A 23,721-nucleotide genomic window follows, 5' to 3' on the forward strand; every position below is an offset into this window, starting at 1 on the left:
AAGTTTTTTTTTTTTTTTAAAAAAGGTCAGATTTTGGACAAAATAGTGTAGTATGACATGGCGGTCGACGACATAGTATAGTATGACAATTTTCAGGACAGTGTTTAGCTCGCTATAGGTGAACCTGGTTCAAATCCCACACCAAGCTGTCTTTCTTGCTTGTCGTTCCCCACCCCCTGCTTCCTGTCTCTCTCCACTATACTATCCATTAAAAAGGCAAAATGCCCAAATAAATTATTGCCCAATATTGGACAACATTAAAAGGCAAAAACGCCCCAAAAAAATGATTTCCAAATTTTGGACGACATAGTATAGTATGACGATTTTGTCAAATTTTGGACCAATTTTTTATTTTCAAGAAAATGGTCAGATTTTGGACAAAACAGTGTAGTATGACATGGAGGTCGACCACATAGTATAGTATGATGTTTTGGTGACATTTTGGGCAAAAAAAATACATTTCACAAAAATGTTCCATTTTGGACGACATAGTATAATATGATGTTTTTGTCAAATTTGGGACCAATTTTTTATTTTCAAGAAAATGGTCAGATTTTGGACAAAACAGTGTAGTATGACATGGAGGTCGACCACATAGTATAGTATGATGTTTTGGTGACATTTTGGGCAAAAAAAATACATTTCACAAAAATGTTCCATTTTGGACGACATAGTATAGTATGATGTTTTTGTCAAATTTGGGACCAAAATTCTTTTTTAAAAAAAAAGGTCAGATTTTGGACGAGTTAGTGTAGTATGACATGGAGGTCGACAACATAGTATAGCATGACGTTTTGGTCACATTTTGGGCTAAAAAATAAATTTCACAAATTTTTTTCGATTTTGGATGACAGTATAATATGACGTTTTTGTCAAATTTTGGACCAATTTTTTATTTTCAAGAAAATGGTCATATTTTGGACAAAACAGTGTAGTATGACATGGAGGTCGACCACATAGTATAGTATGATGTTTTTGTCAAATTTGGGACCAAAATTCTTTTTTCAAAAAAATGGTCAGATTTTGGACGAGTTAGTGTAGTATGACATGGAGGTCGACAACATAGTATAGCATGACGTTTTGGTCACATTTTGGGCTAAAAAATAAATTTCACAAAATGTTTTTCGATTTTGGACGACATAGTATAGTATGACGTTTTTGTCAAATTTTTGACCAATTTTTTATTTTCAAGAAAATGGTCAGATTTTGGACAAAACAGTGTAGTATGACATGGAGGTCGACCACATAGTATAGTATGATGCTTTGGGGACATTTTGGGCTAAATAGAAATTTCCCCAAAAATTGTCTGATTTTGGACTAGTAGTAGTAGTAGTAGTATAGTAATAGTATAGTATGACTGTGTTTGGGGCAGTGTTTAGCTCAGATGGTAGAGCACCCAACCTGCCCAAATTGTTGAAGCTATAGCCCTCGCTATAGGTGAACCTGGTTCAAATCCCACACCAAGCTGTCTTTCCTGCTTGTCGTTCCTCACCCCCTGCGTCCTGACTCTCTCCACTATACTATTCATTAAAAAGGCAAAATGCCCAAATAAATTATTGCCCAATATTGGACAACATTAAAAGGCAAAAACGCCCCAAAAAAATGATTGCCAAATTTTGGACGACATAGTATAGTATGACGTTTTTGTCAAATTTTGGACCAATTTTTTATTTTCAAGAAAATGGTCAGATTTTGGACAAAACAGTGTAGTATGACATGGAGGTCGACCACATAGTATAGTATGATGTTTTGGTGACATTTTGGGCAAAAAAAATACATTTCACAAAAATGTTCCATTTTGGACGACATAGTATAGTATGATGTTTTTGTCAAATTTGGGACCAAAATTCTTTTTTTTAAAAAAAGGTCAGATATTGGACGAGTTAGTGTAGTATGACATGGAGGTCGACAACATAGTATAGCATGACGTTTTGGTCACATTTTGGGCTAAAAAATAAATTTCACAAAAATTGTCCATTTTGGACGACATAGTATAGTATGATGTTTTTGTCAAATTTGGGACCAATTTTTTATTTTCAAGAAAATGGTCAGATTTTGGACAAAACAGTGTAGTATGACATGGAGGTCGACCACATAGTATAGTATGATGTTTTGGTGACATTTTGGGCAAAAAAAATACATTTCACAAAAATGTTCCATTTTGGACGACATAGTATAGTATGATGTTTTTGTCAAATTTGGGACCAAAATTCTTTTTTTAAAAAAAAGGTCAGATATTGGACGAGTTAGTGTAGTATGACATGGAGGTCGACAACATAGTATAGCATGACGTTTTGGTCACATTTTGGGCTAAAAAATAAATTTCACAAAAATTGTCCATTTTGGACGACATAGTATAGTATGATGTTTTTGTCAAATTTGGGACCAATTTTTTATTTTCAAGAAAATGGTCAGATTTTGGACAAAACAGTGTAGTATGACATGGAGGTCGACCACATAGTATAGTATGATGCTTTGGTGACATTTTGGGCAAAAAAAATACATTTCACAAAAATGTTCCATTTTGGACGACATAGTATAGTATGATGTTTTTGTCAAATTTCGGACCAAAATTCTTTTTTCAAAAAAAAGGTCAGATTTTGGACGAGTTAGTGTAGTATGACATGGAGGTCGACAACATAGTATAGCATGACGTTTTGGTCACATTTTGGGCTAAAAAATAAATTTCACAAAATGTTTTCAATTTTGGACGACATGGTATAGTATGATGATTTTGTCAAATTTGGGACCAATTTTTTATTTTCAAGAAAATGGTCAGATTTTGGACAAAACAGTGTAGTATGACATGGAGGTCGACCACATAGTATAGTATGATGTTTTGGTGACATTTTGGGCAAAAAAAATACATTTCACAAAAATGTTCCATTTTGGACGACATAGTATAGTATGATGTTTTTGTCAAATTTCGGACCAAAATTCTTTTTTCAAAAAAAAGGTCAGATTTTGGACGAGTTAGTGTAGTATGACATGGAGGTCGACAACATAGTATAGCATGACGTTTTGGTCACATTTTGGGCTAAAAAATAAATTTCACAAAATGTTTTCAATTTTGGACGACATGGTATAGTATGATGATTTTGTCAAATTTGGGACCAATTTTTTATTTTCAAGAAAATGGTCAGATTTTGGACAAAACAGTGTAGTATGACATGGAGGTCGACCACATAGTATAGTATGATGTTTTGGTGACATTTTGGGCAAAAAAAATACATTTCACAAAAATGTTCCATTTTGGACGACATAGTATAGTATGATGTTTTTGTCAAATTTGGGACCAAAATTCTTTTTTCAAAAAATGGTCAGATTTTGGACGAGTTAGTGTAGTATGACATGGAGGTCGACAACATAGTATTGCATGACGTTTTGGTCACATTTTGGGCTAAAAAATACATTTCACAAAAATGTTCCTTTTTGGACGACATAGTATAGTATGATGTTTTTGTCAAATTTGGGACCAAAATTCTTTTTTCAAAAAAATGGTCAGATTTTGGACAAAACAGTGTAGTATGACATGGAGGTCGACCACTTAGTATAGTATGACGTTTTGGTCACATTTTCGGCTAAAAAAAAAAAATTCACAAAAATGTTCCATTTTGGACGACATAGTATAGTATGTTTTTGTCAAATTTGGGACCAATTTTTTATTTTCAAGAAAATGGTCAGATTTTGGACGAGTTAGTGTAGTATGACATGGAGGTCGACAACATAGTATAGCATGACGTTTTGGTCACATTTTGGGCTAAAAAATAAATTTCACAAAATGTTTTCGATTTTGGACGACATAGTATAGTATGACGTTTTTGTCAAATTTTTGACCAATTTTTTATTTTCAAGAAAATGGTCAGATTTTGGACAAAACAGTGTAGTATGACATGGAGGTCGACCACATAGTATAGTATGATGTTTTGGTGACATTTTGGGCAAAAAAAATACATTTCACAAAAATTGTCCATTTTGGACGACATAGTATAGTATGAAGTTTTTGTCAAATTTGGGACCAATTTTTTATTTTCAAGAAAATTGTCAGATTTTGGACAAAACAGTGTAGTATGACATGGAGGTCGACCACATAGTATAGTATGATGTTTTGGTGACATTTTGGGCAAAAAAAATACATTTCACAAAAATGTTCCATTTTGGACAACAGTATAATATGATGTTTTTGTCAAATTTGGGACCAATTTTTTATTTTCAAGAAAATGGTCAGATTTTGGACAAAACAGTGTAGTATGACATGGAGGTCGACCACATAGTATAGTATGATGTTTTGGTGACATTTTGGGCAAAAAAAATACATTTCACAAAAATGTTCCATTTTGGACGACATAGTATAGTATGATGTTTTTGTCAAATTTGGGACCAAAATTCTTTTTTCAAAAAAAAGGTCAGATTTTGGACGAGTTAGTGTAGTATGACATGGAGGTCGACAACATAGTATAGCATGACGTTTTGGTCACATTTTGGGCTAAAAAATAAATTTCAAAAAATGTTTTCGATTTTGGATGACATAGTATAGTATGATGTTTTTGTCAAATTTGGGACCAAAATTCTTTTTTCAAAAAAAAGGTCAGATTTTGGACGAGTTAGTGTAGTATGACATGGAGGTCGACAACATAGTATAGCATGACAATTTGGTCACATTTTGGGCTAAAAAATAAATTTCACAAAATGTTTTCGATTTTGGATGACATAGTATAGTATGTTTTTGTCAAATTTGGGACCAATTTTTTATTTTCAAGAAAATGGTCAGATTTTGGACAAAACAGTGTAGTATGACATGGAGGTCGACCACATAGTATAGTATGATGTTTTGGTGACATTTTGGGCTAAATAGAAATTTCCACAAAAATTGTCTGATTTTGGACTAGTAGTACTAGTAGTAGTATAGTAATAGTATAGTATGACTGTGTTTGGGGCAGTGTTTAGCTCAGATGGTAGAGCACCCAACCTGCCCAAATTGTTGAAGCTATAGCCCTCGCTATATGTGAACCTGGTTCAAATCCCACACCAAGCTGTCTTTCCTGCTTGTCGCTCCTCACCCCCTGCCTCCTGTCTCTCTCCACTATACTATCCATTAAAAAGGCAAAATGCCCAAATAAATTATTGCCCAATATTGGACAACATTAAAAGGCAAAAACGCCCCAAAAAAATGATTGCCAAATTTTGGACGACATAGTATAGTATGATGTTTTTGTCAAATTTCGGACCAATTTTTTATCTTCAAGAAAATGGTCAGATTTTGGACAAAACAGTGTAGTATGACATGGAGGTCGACCACATAGTATAGTATGATGTTTTGGTGACATTTTGGGCAAAAAAAATACATTTCACAAAAATGTTCCATTTTGGACGACATAGTATAGTATGATGTTTTTGTCAAATTTGGGACCAATTTTTATTTTCAAGAAAATGGTCAGATTTTGGACAAAACAGTGTAGTATGACATGGAGGTTGACCACATAGTATAGTATGATGTTTTGGTGACATTTTGGGCAAAAAAAATACATTTCACAAAAATGTTCCATTTTGGACGACATAGTATAGTATGATGCTTTTGTCAAATTTGGGACCAATTTTTTATTTTCAAGAAAATGGTCAGATTTTGGACAAAACAGTGTAGTATGACATGGAGGTCGACCACATAGTATAGTATGATGTTTTGGTGACATTTTGGGCAAAAAAAATACATTTCACAAAAATGTTCCATTTTGGACAACAGTATAATATGATGTTTTTGTCAAATTTGGGACCAATTTTTTATTTTCAAGAAAATGGTCAGATTTTGGACAAAACAGTGTAGTATGACATGGAGGTCGACCACATAGTATAGTATGATGTTTTGGTGACATTTTGGGCAAAAAAAATACATTTCACAAAAATGTTCCATTTTGGACGACATAGTATAGTATGATGTTTTTGTCAAATTTGGGACCAAAATTCTTTTTTCAAAAAAAAGGTCAGATTTTGGACGAGTTAGTGTAGTATGACATGGAGGTCGACAACATAGTATAGCATGACGTTTTGGTCACATTTTGGGCTAAAAAATAAATTTCACAAAATGTTTTCGATTTTGGATGACATAGTATAGTATGACGTTTTTGTCAAATTTTGGACCAATTTTTTATTTTCAAGAAAATGGTCAGATTTTGGACAAAACAGTGTAGTATGACATGGAGGTCGACCACATAGTATAGTATGATGTTTTGGTGACATTTTGGGCAAAAAAAATACATTTCACAAAAATGTTCCATTTTGGACGACATAGTATAGTATGATGTTTTTGTCAAATTTCGGACCAATTTTTTATTTTCAAGAAAATGGTCAGATTTTGGACAAAACTGTGTGGTATGACATGGAGGTCGACCACATAGTATAGTATGATGTTTTGGTGACATTTTGGGCAAAAAAAATACATTTCACAAAAATGTTCCATTTTGGACGACATAGTATAGTATGATGCTTTTGTCAAATTTGGGACCAATTTTTTATTTTCAAGAAAATGGTCAGATTTTGGACAAAACAGTGTAGTATGACATGGAGGTCGACCACATAGTATAGTATGATGTTTTGGTGACATTTTGGGCAAAAAAAATACATTTCACAAAAATGTTCCATTTTGGACGACATAGTATAGTATGATGTTTTTGTCAAATTTGGGACCAAAATTCTTTTTTCAAAAAAAAGGTCAGATTTTGGACGAGTTAGTGTAGTATGACATGGAGGTCGACAACATAGTATAGCATGACAATTTGGTCACATTTTGGGCTAAAAAATAAATTTCACAAAATGTTTTCGATTTTGGATGACATAGTATAGTATGACGTTTTTGTCAAATTTTGGACCAACTTTTTTATTTTCAAGAAAATTGTCAGATTTTGGACAAAACAGTGTAGTATGACATGGAGGTCGACCACATAGTATAGTATGATGTTTTGGTGACATTTTGGGCAAAAAAAATACATTTTACAAAAATGTTCCATTTTGGACGACATAGTATAGTATGATGTTTTTGTCAAATTTCGGACCAATTTTTTATTTTCAAGAAAATGGTCAGATTTTGGACAAAACAGTGTAGTATGACATGGAGGTCGACCACATAGTATAGTATGATGTTTTTGTGACATTTTGGGCAAAAAAAATACATTTCACAAAAATGTTCCATTTTGGACGACATAGTATAGTATGATGTTTTTGTCAAATTTGGGACCAAAATTCTTTTTTCAAAAAAATGGTCAGATTTTGGACAAGTTAGTGTAGTATGACATGGAGGTCGACAACATAGTATAGCATGACGTTTTGTTCACATTTTGGGCTAAAAAATAAATTTCACAAAATGTTTTCGATTTTGGACGACATAGTATAGTATGACGTTTTTGTCAAATTTTTGACCAATTTTTTATTTTCAAGAAAATGGTCAGATTTTGGACAAAACAGTGTAGTATGACATGGAGGTCGACCACATAGTATAGTATGATGTTTTGGTGACATTTTGGGCTAAATAGAAATTTCCACAAAAATTGTCTGATTTTGGACTAGTAGTACTAGTAGTAGTATAGTAATAGTATAGTATGACTGTGTTTGGGGCAGTGTTTAGCTCAGATGGTAGAGCACCCAAATTGTTGAAGCTATAGCCCTCGCTATATGTGAACCTGGTTCAAATCCCACACCAAGCTGTCTTTCCTGCTTGTCGCTCCTCACCCCCTGCCTCCTGTCTCTCTCCACTATACTATCCATTAAAAAGGCAAAATGCCCAAATAAATTATTGCCCAATATTGGACAACATTAAAAGGCAAAAACGCCCCAAAAAAATGATTGCCAAATTTTGGACGACATAGTATAGTATGATGTTTTTGTCAAATTTCGGACCAATTTTTTATCTTCAAGAAAATGGTCAGATTTTGGACAAAACAGTGTAGTATGACATGGAGGTCGACCACATAGTATAGTATGATGTTTTGGTGACATTTTGGGCAAAAAAAATACATTTCACAAAAATGTTCCATTTTGGACGACATAGTATAGTATGATGTTTTTGTCAAATTTGGGACCAATTTTTATTTTCAAGAAAATGGTCAGATTTTGGACAAAACAGTGTAGTATGACATGGAGGTTGACCACATAGTATAGTATGATGTTTTGGTGACATTTTGGGCAAAAAAAATACATTTCACAAAAATGTTCCATTTTGGACGACATAGTATAGTATGATGCTTTTGTCAAATTTGGGACCAATTTTTTATTTTCAAGAAAATGGTCAGATTTTGGACAAAACAGTGTAGTATGACATGGAGGTCGACCACATAGTATAGTATGATGTTTTGGTGACATTTTGGGCAAAAAAAATACATTTCACAAAAATGTTCCATTTTGGACAACAGTATAATATGATGTTTTTGTCAAATTTGGGACCAATTTTTTATTTTCAAGAAAATGGTCAGATTTTGGACAAAACAGTGTAGTATGACATGGAGGTCGACCACATAGTGTCGTATGATGTTTTGGTGACATTTTGGGCAAAAAAAATACATTTCACAAAAATGTTCCATTTTGGACGACATAGTATAGTATGATGTTTTTGTCAAATTTGGGACCAAAATTCTTTTTTCAAAAAAAAGGTCAGATTTTGGACGAGTTAGTGTAGTATGACATGGAGGTCGACAACATAGTATAGCATGACGTTTTGGTCACATTTTGGGCTAAAAAATAAATTTCACAAAATGTTTTCGATTTTGGATGGCATAGTATAGTATGACGTTTTTGTCAAATTTTGGACCAATTTTTTATTTTCAAGAAAATGGTCAGATTTTGGACAAAACAGTGTAGTATGACATGGAGGTCGACCACATAGTATAGTATGATGTTTTGGTGACATTTTGGGCAAAAAAAATACATTTCACAAAAATGTTCCATTTTGGACGACATAGTATAGTATGATGTTTTTGTCAAATTTCGGACCAATTTTTTATTTTCAAGAAAATGGTCAGATTTTGGACAAAACTGTGTGGTATGACATGGAGGTCGACCACATAGTATAGTATGATGTTTTGGTGACATTTTGGGCAAAAAAAATACATTTCACAAAAATGTTCCATTTTGGACGACATAGTATAGTATGATGCTTTTGTCAAATTTGGGACCAATTTTTTATTTTCAAGAAAATGGTCAGATTTTGGACAAAACAGTGTAGTATGACATGGAGGTCGACCACATAGTATAGTATGATGTTTTGGTGACATTTTGGGCAAAAAAAATACATTTCACAAAAATGTTCCATTTTGGACGACATAGTATAATATGATGTTTTTGTCAAATTTGGGACCAATTTTTTATTTTCAAGAAAATGGTCAGATTTTGGACAAAACAGTGTAGTATGACATGGAGGTCGACAACATAGTATAGCATGATGTTTTGGTGACATTTTGGGCAAAAAAAATACATTTCACAAAACTGTTCCATTTTGGACGACATAGTATAGTATGATGTTTTTGTCAAATTTGGGACCAAAATTCTTTTTTCAAAAAAAAGGTCAGATTTTGGACGAGTTAGTGTAGTATGACATGGAGGTCGACAACATAGTATAGCATGACAATTTGGTCACATTTTGGGCTAAAAAATAAATTTCACAAAATGTTTTCGATTTTGGATGACATAGTATAGTATGACGTTTTTGTCAAATTTTGGACCAACTTTTTTATTTTCAAGAAAATGGTCAGATTTTGGACAAAACAGTGTAGTATGACATGGAGGTCGACCACATAGTATAGTATGATGTTTTGGTGACATTTTGGGCAAAAAAAATACATTTTACAAAAATGTTCCATTTTGGACGACATAGTATAGTATGATGTTTTTGTCAAATTTCGGACCAATTTTTTATTTTCAAGAAAATGGTCAGATTTTGGACAAAACAGTGTAGTATGACATGGAGGTCGACCACATAGTATAGTATGATGTTTTTGTGACATTTTGGGCAAAAAAAATACATTTCACAAAAATTTTCCATTTTGGACGACATAGTATAGTATGATGTTTTTGTCAAATTTGGGACCAAAATTCTTTTTTCAAAAAAATGGTCAGATTTTGGACAAGTTAGTGTAGTATGACATGGAGGTCGACAACATAGTATAGCATGACGTTTTGTTCACATTTTGGGCTAAAAAATAAATTTCACAAAATGTTTTCGATTTTGGACGACATAGTATAGTATGACGTTTTTGTCAAATTTTTGACCAATTTTTTATTTTCAAGAAAATGGTCAGATTTTGGACAAAACAGTGTAGTATGACATGGAGGTCGACCACATAGTATAGTATGATGTTTTGGTGACATTTTGGGCTAAATAGAAATTTCCACAAAAATTGTCTGATTTTGGACTAGTAGTACTAGTAGTAGTATAGTAATAGTATAGTATGACTGTGTTTGGGGCAGTGTTTAGCTCAGATGGTAGAGCACCCAACCTGCCCAAATTGTTGAAGCTATAGCCCTCGCTATATGTGAACCTGGTTCAAATCCCACACCAAGCTGTCTTTCCTGCTTGTCGCTCCTCACCCCCTGCCTCCTGTCTCTCTCCACTATACTATCCATTAAAAAGGCAAAATGCCCAAATAAATTATTGCCCAATATTGGACAACATTAAAAGGCAAAAACGCCCCAAAAAAATGATTGCCAAATTTTGGACGACATAGTATAGTATGATGTTTTTGTCAAATTTCGGACCAATTTTTTATCTTCAAGAAAATGGTCAGATTTTGGACAAAACAGTGTAGTATGACATGGAGGTCGACCACATAGTATAGTATGATGTTTTGGTGACATTTTGGGCAAAAAAAATACATTTCACAAAAATGTTCCATTTTGGACGACATAGTATAGTATGATGTTTTTGTCAAATTTGGGACCAATTTTTATTTTCAAGAAAATGGTCAGATTTTGGACAAAACAGTGTAGTATGACATGGAGGTTGACCACATAGTATAGTATGATGTTTTGGTGACATTTTGGGCAAAAAAAATACATTTCACAAAAATGTTCCATTTTGGACGACATAGTATAGTATGATGCTTTTGTCAAATTTGGGACCAATTTTTTATTTTCAAGAAAATGGTCAGATTTTGGACAAAACAGTGTAGTATGACATGGAGGTCGACCACATAGTATAGTATGATGTTTTGGTGACATTTTGGGCAAAAAAAATACATTTCACAAAAATGTTCCATTTTGGACAACAGTATAATATGATGTTTTTGTCAAATTTGGGACCAATTTTTTATTTTCAAGAAAATGGTCAGATTTTGGACAAAACAGTGTAGTATGACATGGAGGTCGACCACATAGTATAGTATGATGTTTTGGTGACATTTTGGGCAAAAAAAATACATTTCACAAAAATGTTCCATTTTGGACGACATAGTATAGTATGATGTTTTTGTCAAATTTGGGACCAAAATTCTTTTTTCAAAAAAAAGGTCAGATTTTGGACGAGTTAGTGTAGTATGACATGGAGGTCGACAACATAGTATAGCATGACGTTTTGGTCACATTTTGGGCTAAAAAATAAATTTCACAAAATGTTTTCGATTTTGGATGACATAGTATAGTATGACGTTTTTGTCAAATTTTGGACCAATTTTTTATTTTCAAGAAAATGGTCAGATTTTGGACAAAACAGTGTAGTATGACATGGAGGTCGACCACATAGTATAGTATGATGTTTTGGTGACATTTTGGGCAAAAAAAATACATTTCACAAAAATGTTCCATTTTGGACGACATAGTATAGTATGATGTTTTTGTCAAATTTGGGACCAATTTTTTATTTTCAAGAAAATGGTCAGATTTTGGACAAAACAGTGTAGTATGACATGGAGGTCGACCACATAGTATAGTATGATGTTTTGGTGACATTTTGGGCAAAAAAAATACATTTCACAAAAATGTTCCATTTTGGACAACAGTATAATATGATGTTTTTGTCAAATTTGGGACCAATTTTTTATTTTCAAGAAAATGGTCAGATTTTGGACAAAACAGTGTAGTATGACATGGAGGTCGACCACATAGTATAGTATGATGTTTTGGTGACATTTTGGGCAAAAAAAATACATTTCACAAAAATGTTCCATTTTGGACGACATAGTATAGTATGATGTTTTTGTCAAATTTGGGACCAAAATTCTTTTTTCAAAAAAAAGGTCAGATTTTGGACGAGTTAGTGTAGTATGACATGGAGGTCGACAACATAGTATAGCATGACGTTTTGGTCACATTTTGGGCTAAAAAATAAATTTCACAAAATGTTTTCGATTTTGGATGACATAGTATAGTATGACGTTTTTGTCAAATTTTGGACCAATTTTTTATTTTCAAGAAAATGGTCAGATTTTGGACAAAACAGTGTAGTATGACATGGAGGTCGACCACATAGTATAGTATGATGTTTTGGTGACATTTTGGGCAAAAAAAATACATTTCACAAAAATGTTCCATTTTGGACGACATAGTATAGTATGATGTTTTTGTCAAATTTCGGACCAATTTTTTATTTTCAAGAAAATGGTCAGATTTTGGACAAAACTGTGTGGTATGACATGGAGGTCGACCACATAGTATAGTATGATGTTTTGGTGACATTTTGGGCAAAAAAAATACATTTCACAAAAATGTTCCATTTTGGACGACATAGTATAGTATGATGCTTTTGTCAAATTTGGGACCAATTTTTTATTTTCAAGAAAATGGTCAGATTTTGGACAAAACAGTGTAGTATGACATGGAGGTCGACCACATAGTATAGTATGATGTTTTGGTGACATTTTGGGCAAAAAAAATACATTTCACAAAAATGTTCCATTTTGGACGACATAGTATAATATGATGTTTTTGTCAAATTTGGGACCAATTTTTTATTTTCAAGAAAATGGTCAGATTTTGGACAAAACAGTGTAGTATGACATGGAGGTCGACAACATAGTATAGCATGATGTTTTGGTGACATTTTGGGCAAAAAAAATACATTTCACAAAACTGTTCCATTTTGGACGACATAGTATAGTATGATGTTTTTGTCAAATTTGGGACCAAAATTCTTTTTTCAAAAAAAAGGTCAGATTTTGGACGAGTTAGTGTAGTATGACATGGAGGTCGACAACATAGTATAGCATGACAATTTGGTCACATTTTGGGCTAAAAAATAAATTTCACAAAATGTTTCCGATTTTGGATGACATAGTATAGTATGACGTTTTTGTCAAATTTTGGACCAACTTTTTTATTTTCAAGAAAATGGTCAGATTTTGGACAAAACAGTGTAGTATGACATGGAGGTCGACCACATAGTATAGTATGATGTTTTGGTGACATTTTGGGCAAAAAAAATACATTTTACAAAAATGTTCCATTTTGGACGACATAGTATAGTATGATGTTTTTGTCAAATTTCGGACCAATTTTTTATTTTCAAGAAAATGGTCAGATTTTGGACAAAACAGTGTAGTATGACATGGAGGTCGACCACATAGTATAGTATGATGTTTTGGTGACATTTTGGGCAAAAAAAATACATTTCACAAAAATGTTCCATTTTGGACGACATAGTATAGTATGATGTTTTTGTCAAATTTGGGACCAAAATTCTTTTTTCAAAAAAAAGGTCAGATTTTGGACGAGTTAGTGTAGTATGACATGGAGGTCGACAACATAGTATAGCATGACGTTTTGGTCACATTTTGGGCTAAAAAATAAATTTCACAAAATGTTTTCGATTTTGGATGACATAGTATAGTATGACGTTTTTGTCAAATTTTGGACCAATTTTTTATTTTCAAGAAAATGGTCAGATTTTGGACAAAACAGTGTAGTATGACATGGAGGTCGACCACATAGTATAGTATGATGTTTTGGTGACATTTTGGGCAAAAAAAATACATTTCACAAAAATGTTCCATTTTGGACGACATAGTATAGTATGATGTTTTTGTCAAATTTCGGACCAATTTTTTATCTTCAAGAAAATGGTCAGATTTTGGACAAAACTGTGTGGTATGACATGGAGGTCGACCACATAGTATAGTATGATGTTTTGGTGACATTTTGGGCAAAAAAAATACATTTCACAAAAATGTTCCATTTTGGACGACATAGTATAGTATGATGTTTTTGTCAAATTTGGGACCAATTTTTATTTTCAAGAAAATGGTCAGATTTTGGACAAAACAGTGTAGTATGACATGGAGGTTGACCACATAGTATAGTATGATGTTTTGGTGACATTTTGGGCAAAAAAAATACATTTCACAAAAATGTTCCATTTTGGACGACATAGTATAGTATGATGCTTTTGTCAAATTTGGGACCAATTTTTTATTTTCAAGAAAATGGTCAGATTTTGGACAAAACAGTGTAGTATGACATGGAGGTCGACCACATAGTATAGTATGATGTTTTGGTGACATTTTGGGCAAAAAAAATACATTTCACAAAAATGTTCCATTTTGGACAACAGTATAATATGATGTTTTTGTCAAATTTGGGACCAATTTTTTATTTTCAAGAAAATGGTCAGATTTTGGACAAAACAGTGTAGTATGACATGGAGGTCGACCACATAGTATAGTATGATGTTTTGGTGACATTTTGGGCAAAAAAAATACATTTCACAAAAATGTTCCATTTTGGACGACAGTATAATATGATGTTTTTGTCAAATTTGGGACCAATTTTTTATTTTCAAGAAAATGGTCAGATTTTGGACAAAACAGTGTAGTATGACATGGAGGTCGACCACATAGTATAGTATGATGTTTTGGTGACATTTTGGGCAAAAAAAATACATTTCACAAAAATGTTCCATTTTGGACGACATAGTATAGTATGATGTTTTTGTCAAATTTGGGACCAATTTTTATTTTCAAGAAAATGGTCAGATTTTGGACAAAACAGTGTAGTATGACATGGAGGTCGACCACATAGTATAGTATGATGTTTTGGTGACATTTTGGGCAAAAAAAATACATTTCACAAAAATGTTCCATTTTGGACGACATAGTATAGTATGATGTTTTTGTCAAATTTGGGACCAAAATTCTTTTTTCAAAAAAAAGGTCAGATTTTGGACGAGTTAGTGTAGTATGACATGGAGGTCGACAACATAGTATAGCATGACGTTTTGGTCACATTTTGGGCTAAAAAATAAATTTCATAAAAAGGTTTCCGATTTTGGATTACATAGTATAGTATGACGTTTTTGTCAAATTTTGGACCAATTTTTTATTTTCAAGAAAATGGTCAGATTTTGGACAAAACAGTGTAGTATGACATGGAGGTCGACCACATAGTATAGTATGATGTTTTGGTGACATTTTGGGCAAAAAAAATACATTTCACAAAAATGTTCCATTTTGGACGACATAGTATAGTATGATGTTTTTGTCAAATTTGGGACCAATTTTTTATTTTCAAGAAAATGGTCAGATTTTGGACAAAACTGTGTGGTATGACATGGAGGTCGACCACATAGTATAGTATGATGTTTTGGTGACATTTTGGGCAAAAAAAATACATTTCACAAAAATGTTCCATTTTGGACGACATAGTATAGTGTGATGCTTTTGTCAAATTTGGGACCAATTTTTTATTTTCAAGAAAATGGTCAGATTTTGGACAAACAGTGTAGTATGACATGGAGGTCGACCACATAGTATAGTATGATGTTTTGGTGACATTTTGGGCAAAAAAAATACATTTCACAAAACTGTTCCATTTTGGACGACATAGTATAGTATGATGCTTTTGTCAAATTTGGGACCAATTTTTTATTTTCAAGAAAATGGTCAGATTTTGGACAAAACAGTGTAGTATGACATGGAGGTCGACCACATAGTATAGTATGATGTTTTGGTGACATTTTGGGCAAAAAAAATACATTTCACAAAACTGTTCCATTTTGGACGACATAGTATAGTATGATGTTTTTGTCAAATTTGGGACCAATTTTTATTTTCAAGAAAATGGTCAGATTTTGGACAAAACAGTGTAGTATGACATGGAGGTCGACCACATAGTATAGTATGATGTTTTGGTGACATTTTGGGCTAAAAAATAAATTTCACAAAATGTTTTCGATTTTGGATGACATAGTATAGTATGACTTTTTTGTCAAATTTGGGACCAATTTTTATTTTCAAGAAAATGGTCAGATTTTGGACAAACCAGTGTAGTATGACATGGAGGTCGACCACATAGTATAGTATGATGTTTTGGTGACATTTTGGGCAAAAAAAATACATTTCACAAAAATGTTCCATTTTGGACGACATAGTATAGTATGATGTTTTTGTCAAATTTGGGACCAATTTTTTATCTTCAAGAAAATGGTCAGATTTTGGACAAAACAGTGTAGTATGACATGGAGGTCGACCACATAGTATAGTATGATGTTTTGGTGACATTTTGGACAAAAAAAATACATTTCACAAAAATGTTCCATTTTGGACGACATAGTATAGTATGATGCTTTTGTCAAATTTGGGACCAATTTTTTATTTTCAAGAAAATGGTCAGATTTTGGACAAAACAGTGTAGTATGACATGGAGGTCGACCACATAGTATAGTATGATGTTTTGGTGACATTTTGGGCAAAAAAAATACATTTCACAAAACTGTTCCATTTTGGACGACATAGTATAGTATGATGCTTTTGTCAAATTTGGGACCAATTTTTTATTTTCAAGAAAATGGTCAGATTTTGGACAAAACAGTGTAGTATGACATGGAGGTCGACCACATAGTATAGTATGATGTTTTGGTGACATTTTGGGCAAAAAAAATACATTTCACAAAACTGTTCCATTTTGGACGACAAAGTATAGTATGATGTTTTTGTCAAATTTGGGACCAATTTTTATTTTCAAGAAAATGGTCAGATTTTGGACAAAACAGTGTAGTATGACATGGAGGTCGACCACATAGTATAGTATGATGTTTTGGTGACATTTTGGGCAAAAAAAATACATTTCACAAAAATGTTCCATTTTGGACGACATAGTATAGTATGATGCTTTTGTCAAATTTGGGACCAATTTTTTATTTTCAAGAAAATGGTCAGATTTTGGACAAAACAGTGTAGTATGACATGGAGGTCGACCACATAGTATAGTATGATGTTTTGGTGACATTTTGGGCAAAAAAAATACATTTCACAAAACTGTTCCATTTTGGACGACATAGTATAGTATGATGCTTTTGTCAAATTTGGGACCAATTTTTTATTTTCAAGAAAATGGTCAGATTTTGGACAAAACAGTGTAGTATGACATGGAGGTCGACCACATAGTATAGTATGATGTTTTGGTGACATTTTGGGCAAAAAAAATACATTTCACAAAACTGTTCCATTTTGGACGACATAGTATAGTATGATGTTTTTGTCAAATTTGGGACCAATTTTTATTTTCAAGAAAATGGTCAGATTTTGGACAAAACAGTGTAGTATGACATGGAGGTCGACAACATAGTATAGCATGATGTTTTGGTCACATTTTGGGCTAAAAAATAAATTTCACAAAATGTTTTCGATTTTGGACGACATAGTATAGTATGACGTTTTTGTCAAATTTTTTACCAATTTTTTATTTTCAAGAAAATGGTCAGATTTTGGACAAAACAGTGTAGTATGACATGGAGGTGGACCACTTAGTATAGTATGATGTTTTGGTGACATTTTGGGCAAAAAAAATACATTTCACAAAAATGTTCCTTTTTGGACGACATAGTATAGTATGATGTTTTTGTCAAATTTGGGACCAAAATTCTTTTTTCAAAAAAATGGTCAGATTTTGGACAAAACAGTGTAGTATGACATGGAGGTCGACCACTTAGTATAGTATGACGTTTTGGTCACATTTTCGGCTAAAAAAAATAATTCACAAAAATTTTCCATTTTGGATGACATAGTATAGTATGACGTTTTTGTCAAATTTGGGACCAATTTTTATTTTCAAGAAAATGGTCAGATTTTGGACAAACCAGTGTAGTATGACATGGAGGTCGACCACATAGTATAGTATGATGTTTTGGTGACATTTTGGGCAAAAAAAATACATTTCACAAAAATGTTCCATTTTGGACGACATAGTATAGTATGATGTTTTTGTCAAATTTGGGACCAATTTTTTATCTTCAAGAAAATGGTCAGATTTTGGACAAAACAGTGTAGTATGACATGGAGGTCGACCACATAGTATAGTATGATGTTTTGGTGACATTTTGGACAAAAAAAATACATTTCACAAAAATGTTCCATTTTGGACGACATAGTATAGTATGATGCTTTTGTCAAATTTGGGACCAATTTTTTATTTTCAAGAAAATGGTCAGATTTTGGACAAAACAGTGTAGTATGACATGGAGGTCGACCACATAGTATAGTATGATGTTTTGGTGACATTTTGGGCAAAAAAAATACATTTCACAAAACTGTTCCATTTTGGACGACATAGTATAGTATGATGCTTTTGTCAAATTTGGGACCAATTTTTTATTTTCAAGAAAATGGTCAGATTTTGGACAAAACAGTGTAGTATGACATGGAGGTCGACCACATAGTATAGTATGATGTTTTGGTGACATTTTGGGCAAAAAAAATACATTTCACAAAACTGTTCCATTTTGGACGACAAAGTATAGTATGATGTTTTTGTCAAATTTGGGACCAATTTTTATTTTCAAGAAAATGGTCAGATTTTGGACAAAACAGTGTAGTATGACATGGAGGTCGACCACATAGTATAGTATGATGTTTTGGTGACATTTTGGGCAAAAAAAAATACATTTCACAAAACTGTTCCATTTTGGACGACATAGTATAGTATGATGCTTTTGTCAAATTTGGGACCAATTTTTTATTTTCAAGAAAATGGTCAGATTTTGGACAAAACAGTGTAGTATGACATGGAGGTCGACCACATAGTATAGTATGATGTTTTGGTGACATTTTGGGCAAAAAAAATACATTTCACAAAACTGTTCCATTTTGGACGACATAGTATAGTATGATGTTTTTGTCAAATTTGGGACCAATTTTTATTTTCAAGAAAATGGTCAGATTTTGGACAAAACAGTGTAGTATGACATGGAGGTCGACAACATAGTATAGCATGATGTTTTGGTCACATTTTGGGCTAAAAAATAAATTTCACAAAATGTTTTCGATTTTGGACGACATAGTATAGTATGACGTTTTTGTCAAATTTTTTACCAATTTTTTATTTTCAAGAAAATGGTCAGATTTTGGACAAAACAGTGTAGTATGACATGGAGGTGGACCACTTAGTATAGTATGATGTTTTGGTGACATTTTGGGCAAAAAAAATACATTTCACAAAAATGTTCCTTTTTGGACGACATAGTATAGTATGATGTTTTTGTCAAATTTGGGACCAAAATTCTTTTTTCAAAAAAATGGTCAGATTTTGGACAAAACAGTGTAGTATGACATGGAGGTCGACCACTTAGTATAGTATGACGTTTTGGTCACATTTTCGGCTAAAAAAAATAATTCACAAAAATGTTCCATTTTGATGACATAGTATAGTATGACGTTTTTGTCAAATTTGGGACCAAATTCTTTTTTCAAGAAAATGGTCAGATTTTGGATAAAACAGTGTAGTATGACATGGAGGTCCACGACATAGTATAGTATGATGTTTTGGTCACATTTTGGGCTAAAAAAAAAAAAAATTTTGGTCAAAATAGTGTAGTATGACGTTTTGGTCAACGACATAGTATAGTATGACGTTTTTGTCACATTTTGGACCAAAACATTTAAAAAAATTCAAATTCAAATTCTGGACCACATAGAATTAGTATGACGTTTTTGTTATTTTTTTGTCAAAAAAACACATTTAAAAAAAAATAATATATACATATATATATATATTGTCCAAAATTTGACAAAAACGTCAAACTACACCTTCCAAAACTTGACAATGCAATCAAATGCAAGTAATGTTACAAAATACTCAAGTAAATTCTAGATTTGTACAAAAGTTGATCTTCAGGAGTTGCTAATTGGGTGTTTTTTCACCCGAGGTAGAAAACACTGAGGCAAAAACAGATTGATGTGGTTTATTTTGGTGGCATTGTTTCACATGTAGACTCTCTCGACAAAGATATTCGTTTACAGAGGCAGAATCCCCAGATTTTTAATCAGTTAATCAGAACTGGGGATTTAAAATACACAGTACGATTCTTAAAAACATAATATTAAAAAAAACACAAATCCATATATAGTTTAGCTGAAATTATGATGCTGTATTATATTGATCACGTTTGCATTAATCAGTAAAATGTCATTATATGGAGGAAAATTCTCATTAACATTTCTCGTATTTATATTCAAATATTTATCCTATATATTAATTTCAGTAAGAAAAACAAAAAAAAGCTAATATTTACATCACCAGCAGACGTTTCGATCTTTGAAGACATTTCATATAAAAATATGATTAATCTGTAATGGAGGTTTTGTCTGAATCATTGCGTTCCATTGTGGCTAACTGCTTTTTCTGTCCTCCTTTTTTTTAATACACAGTTTATGCTCTTGGTCCATGGATAATTCCAGCTCTAATCTCTCTAACTACAGGTCGTGGAAGATGGCTACGAGTTCTTTGCCAAGCGACAGCTGGTGACGCTGTTCTCTGCCCCCAACTATTGCGGGGAGTTTGACAACGCCGGCGGCATGATGAGTGTGGACGAGTCTCTCATGTGCTCCTTTCAGGTACATACATTACTCCTGATTATGTCCCACATTTTGGATCTCCCTCTGTGCGTTTACAAGTCATGAAAATCGAGCTAGTCTTAGTCGGACTAACATACCTGGATAATCAGTTTCATAGTCTGATTACTCCTGTATGTAGACGCTAAAGGCGGATTTCCACTGGATGCGTTTACAGCCACGGCACGTCAGTGGCGCAGTTCTGTGTGCGGTTCTGCTGTGATCTCTGCCTAGCGGCACTCCCCACCAGCGGGTGCCTTGGGAGCCAGCGGTATTCGTGGAAGATCATGCGATAAACTGTGTGTTTAAAGGAAACAACACAGCTTCTTTCATTCTCCAACATGAAACTGTTGATCATAAATTTTTTATGTTTCTCCACTTCAACAATCAGTCTTTGGCTGTACATTATGACTCTCCGAGATGCTCTGATTAATTGACTGTTGACCTGGTAGCATCGGTCACGACATAATCGGCGACCTTGAGTGTCTTGAAAGGCTCCTTCAAATATAATGTATTATTATTATTATTATTATTATTTTAATAATGTTGATGTGAAGTTGTGATAGGCTATTTCACCTGCCTATTGTGTTTTATTTTGAAAGGGGGACGGAAGTGTTTTACTTTGATTCTGTGTCGGACTTCCTGTTTGGTGCGATCTGCTCTGTTGAAATTTACGCGGTTCAGCAATGGCAAAAATAGAACTGCTACCTATGAAAATCACTTTGGTGATTGTGGCGAGCCGATTCTGGGACGCTGCTGAGACGTTTCGCAGCACGCCTGGTGGAAATGCTCTTATTGATTAGAATGGAAGCTATTTGCAACGCCTACCGCGCCGCTGACGTGCCGTAGCTGTCCAGTGGAAATCCGCCTTTAGTCTGACTTGGTGTTCTGCACATGCATCAAAATTTCCTCCCATGTCTTTGACCTGGAAGTAGAAGCAGACGACATGTAAAGTGCAGTACTGTTGCCATGAATCATACGGCAGCGACGGCGTCTCTCAAGAGCCACGCTCCCTCTAATTTGTATCACGATTAACATGTAGCTACGAAACATACAGCGCCACAGCACGATACTAAATACGCACTAGCTTATACAGCGCCACCTACGGAGGCCGAGTCAAACGTACCTGGCCAATTTACTGACTCTGCAAGTTGTTCGATTGCCTGCCTTAGTCAGGCTACAGCCTTAGCTTGATTAAACCGCACCGACTGTTCGCGCTGTCTTTCAGATTCTGAAGCCGTCGGAGAAGAAAGCAAAGTACCAGTATGGAGGAGTGAATTCGGGACGCCCTGTCACGCCTCCTCGCACCGCTCAGCCTCCTAAGAAGAGGTGAACACGTGGCCCCGCCTCTCTCCTCTCCTGCTCTCTCCTCCTGGTCGGTCTCTGCCTCAAACACTCCAGCCCTCTCTCAGTAAGCTTGTCCAGATATAAACACAAACTCCTGGAGTGTTTTAATTGCTTGTTCTGTGAGTATTTTTATGGACACAAGTGGTATTTTTTTCTCCCTGTTTTTTTTTTTGATGACATTGTATATTCACTCAGCTTCTCATTTATACAACACAACCCCCCCTTCAGGTTAACAACTTCCATTGTGATTTTGTGAATGCATGCACACGTGTGAAACTGAGATTTTTAATTATTCTCCCCCTCCTGCTTTCGCGAACAGAAAACTTTTAACAACTGGGTCAAATATTTACTGTTGGACCTGGACCTGCCTAGTGTGTGTGTGTGTAATTCACCCGATTACTGCCATTGTTTCCTTTTTGATTAGGATAACAGCAAAAACATCAGTACTGTGCCATAGTCTTAGGTCACCATTACAGTTGTTGCTTCAGCAATGCCATAAACAGTATATATAAGTATTTCTTATATGTATGCAGTATTAAAATGGATGTTTTTACAGGTTTAAGTGTCAAGTTTGAGCATTAAATACATATGTTGTTTGAGGCCAACTCATGATCTTCTATATTAACACGCTCCAAATCTTCAAATCGCACCATTCTGTTCAAAAATGTCAAAGATGACAGAATCCAACAACAAAGTCAGTGGTGGCCCACGACATTTTGCACAGTACTGTTAACTTTTTTTTTCGACTTGAGAATGTTATTCCTCCACAAAGAGGAGGAAATCAATAAAATCCTGAGATTTTGATGATAAAAGTGCAATAAATATCGCTAGAAAACAAAACATTGCAACAACAGGCGGTTAAAGCCAGCCGAGCTCGTGTACCTTTGACCTTTGACTAAGACGAAACAGACACTAAAAATAACCTGCATTGCAAAGTGTTTCCCATCCTCGTCTGTGAAAGTGTTTTTACTCCTTCACATCATTGAACCAGCATTTGTAGTTGTTGAAGAGCATTATTTTCAAATCATGGCGTGAAATAGTGAAGAAGAAAACAAGATGACGCCGTAGTGTTAAAGGTTCCTTTTGTGTGGAAATCAAACATCAGTGAGTTAACGTGACAGAAATGTAGTGATGGATGAGATTAAATTGTAGTGTTTGTATAAAAAAGGGAAGCGCTAACAAAAGGTTACAGTACTGTAGAGTGATTATCAGTATAAATATTTATACAGCAACAATAGAAGTGCTGATGCACTTCAGTCATAGCATAACATTGTGAAGAGGTCGGGACAGTGTTGCCTGCTGATGGCTTGTTATGTTACACTGTTTCCACCTAGTGGTCATTGAATGAAGTGCATCTGTTGGTCTGGACTTGAACCTGCTTTCTGCTTGTGTGTGGTGTGTGTGTGTGTGTGTGTGTGTTGATTACACGTCTGTCCCTGGAGTCTGAAATCAACCATGTTCAAACTTAAAACAGGAGAATAAACAAAAAAAAACTAATTTCCGTGGTTTAAATCACATCTAAAGATTCAATAAAGTTGATTTAATTCAGAAGATGATTTTTTCTCCCTTCCTTGCGGTGTTT

The 23,721-nt window shown here is 33.8% G+C and overlaps 1 protein-coding gene across 1 annotated transcript in view; it reads left to right on the plus strand.

Annotated features, from left to right (window-relative positions):
- The window catches only part of LOC310935242 (serine/threonine-protein phosphatase PP1-beta catalytic subunit-like), a 30,520-nt gene extending 6,830 nt beyond the window's left edge, over positions 1-23,690 (plus strand). Inside the window, exons 7-8 of the mRNA XM_083899099.1 lie at positions 20,661-20,795; positions 22,021-23,690. Coding sequence (XP_083755225.1) covers positions 20,661-20,795; positions 22,021-22,125 — 240 coding nt within the window. The 3' untranslated portion in view covers positions 22,126-23,690. The remainder of the gene's footprint in view (positions 1-20,660; positions 20,796-22,020) is intronic.
- Positions 23,691-23,721: the final 31 nt, after the last annotated feature.

This window comes from Microchirus variegatus (assembly GCF_963457635.1).
Source record: "Microchirus variegatus genome assembly, chromosome: 12".
NCBI lineage: Eukaryota > Metazoa > Chordata > Actinopteri > Pleuronectiformes > Soleidae > Microchirus > Microchirus variegatus.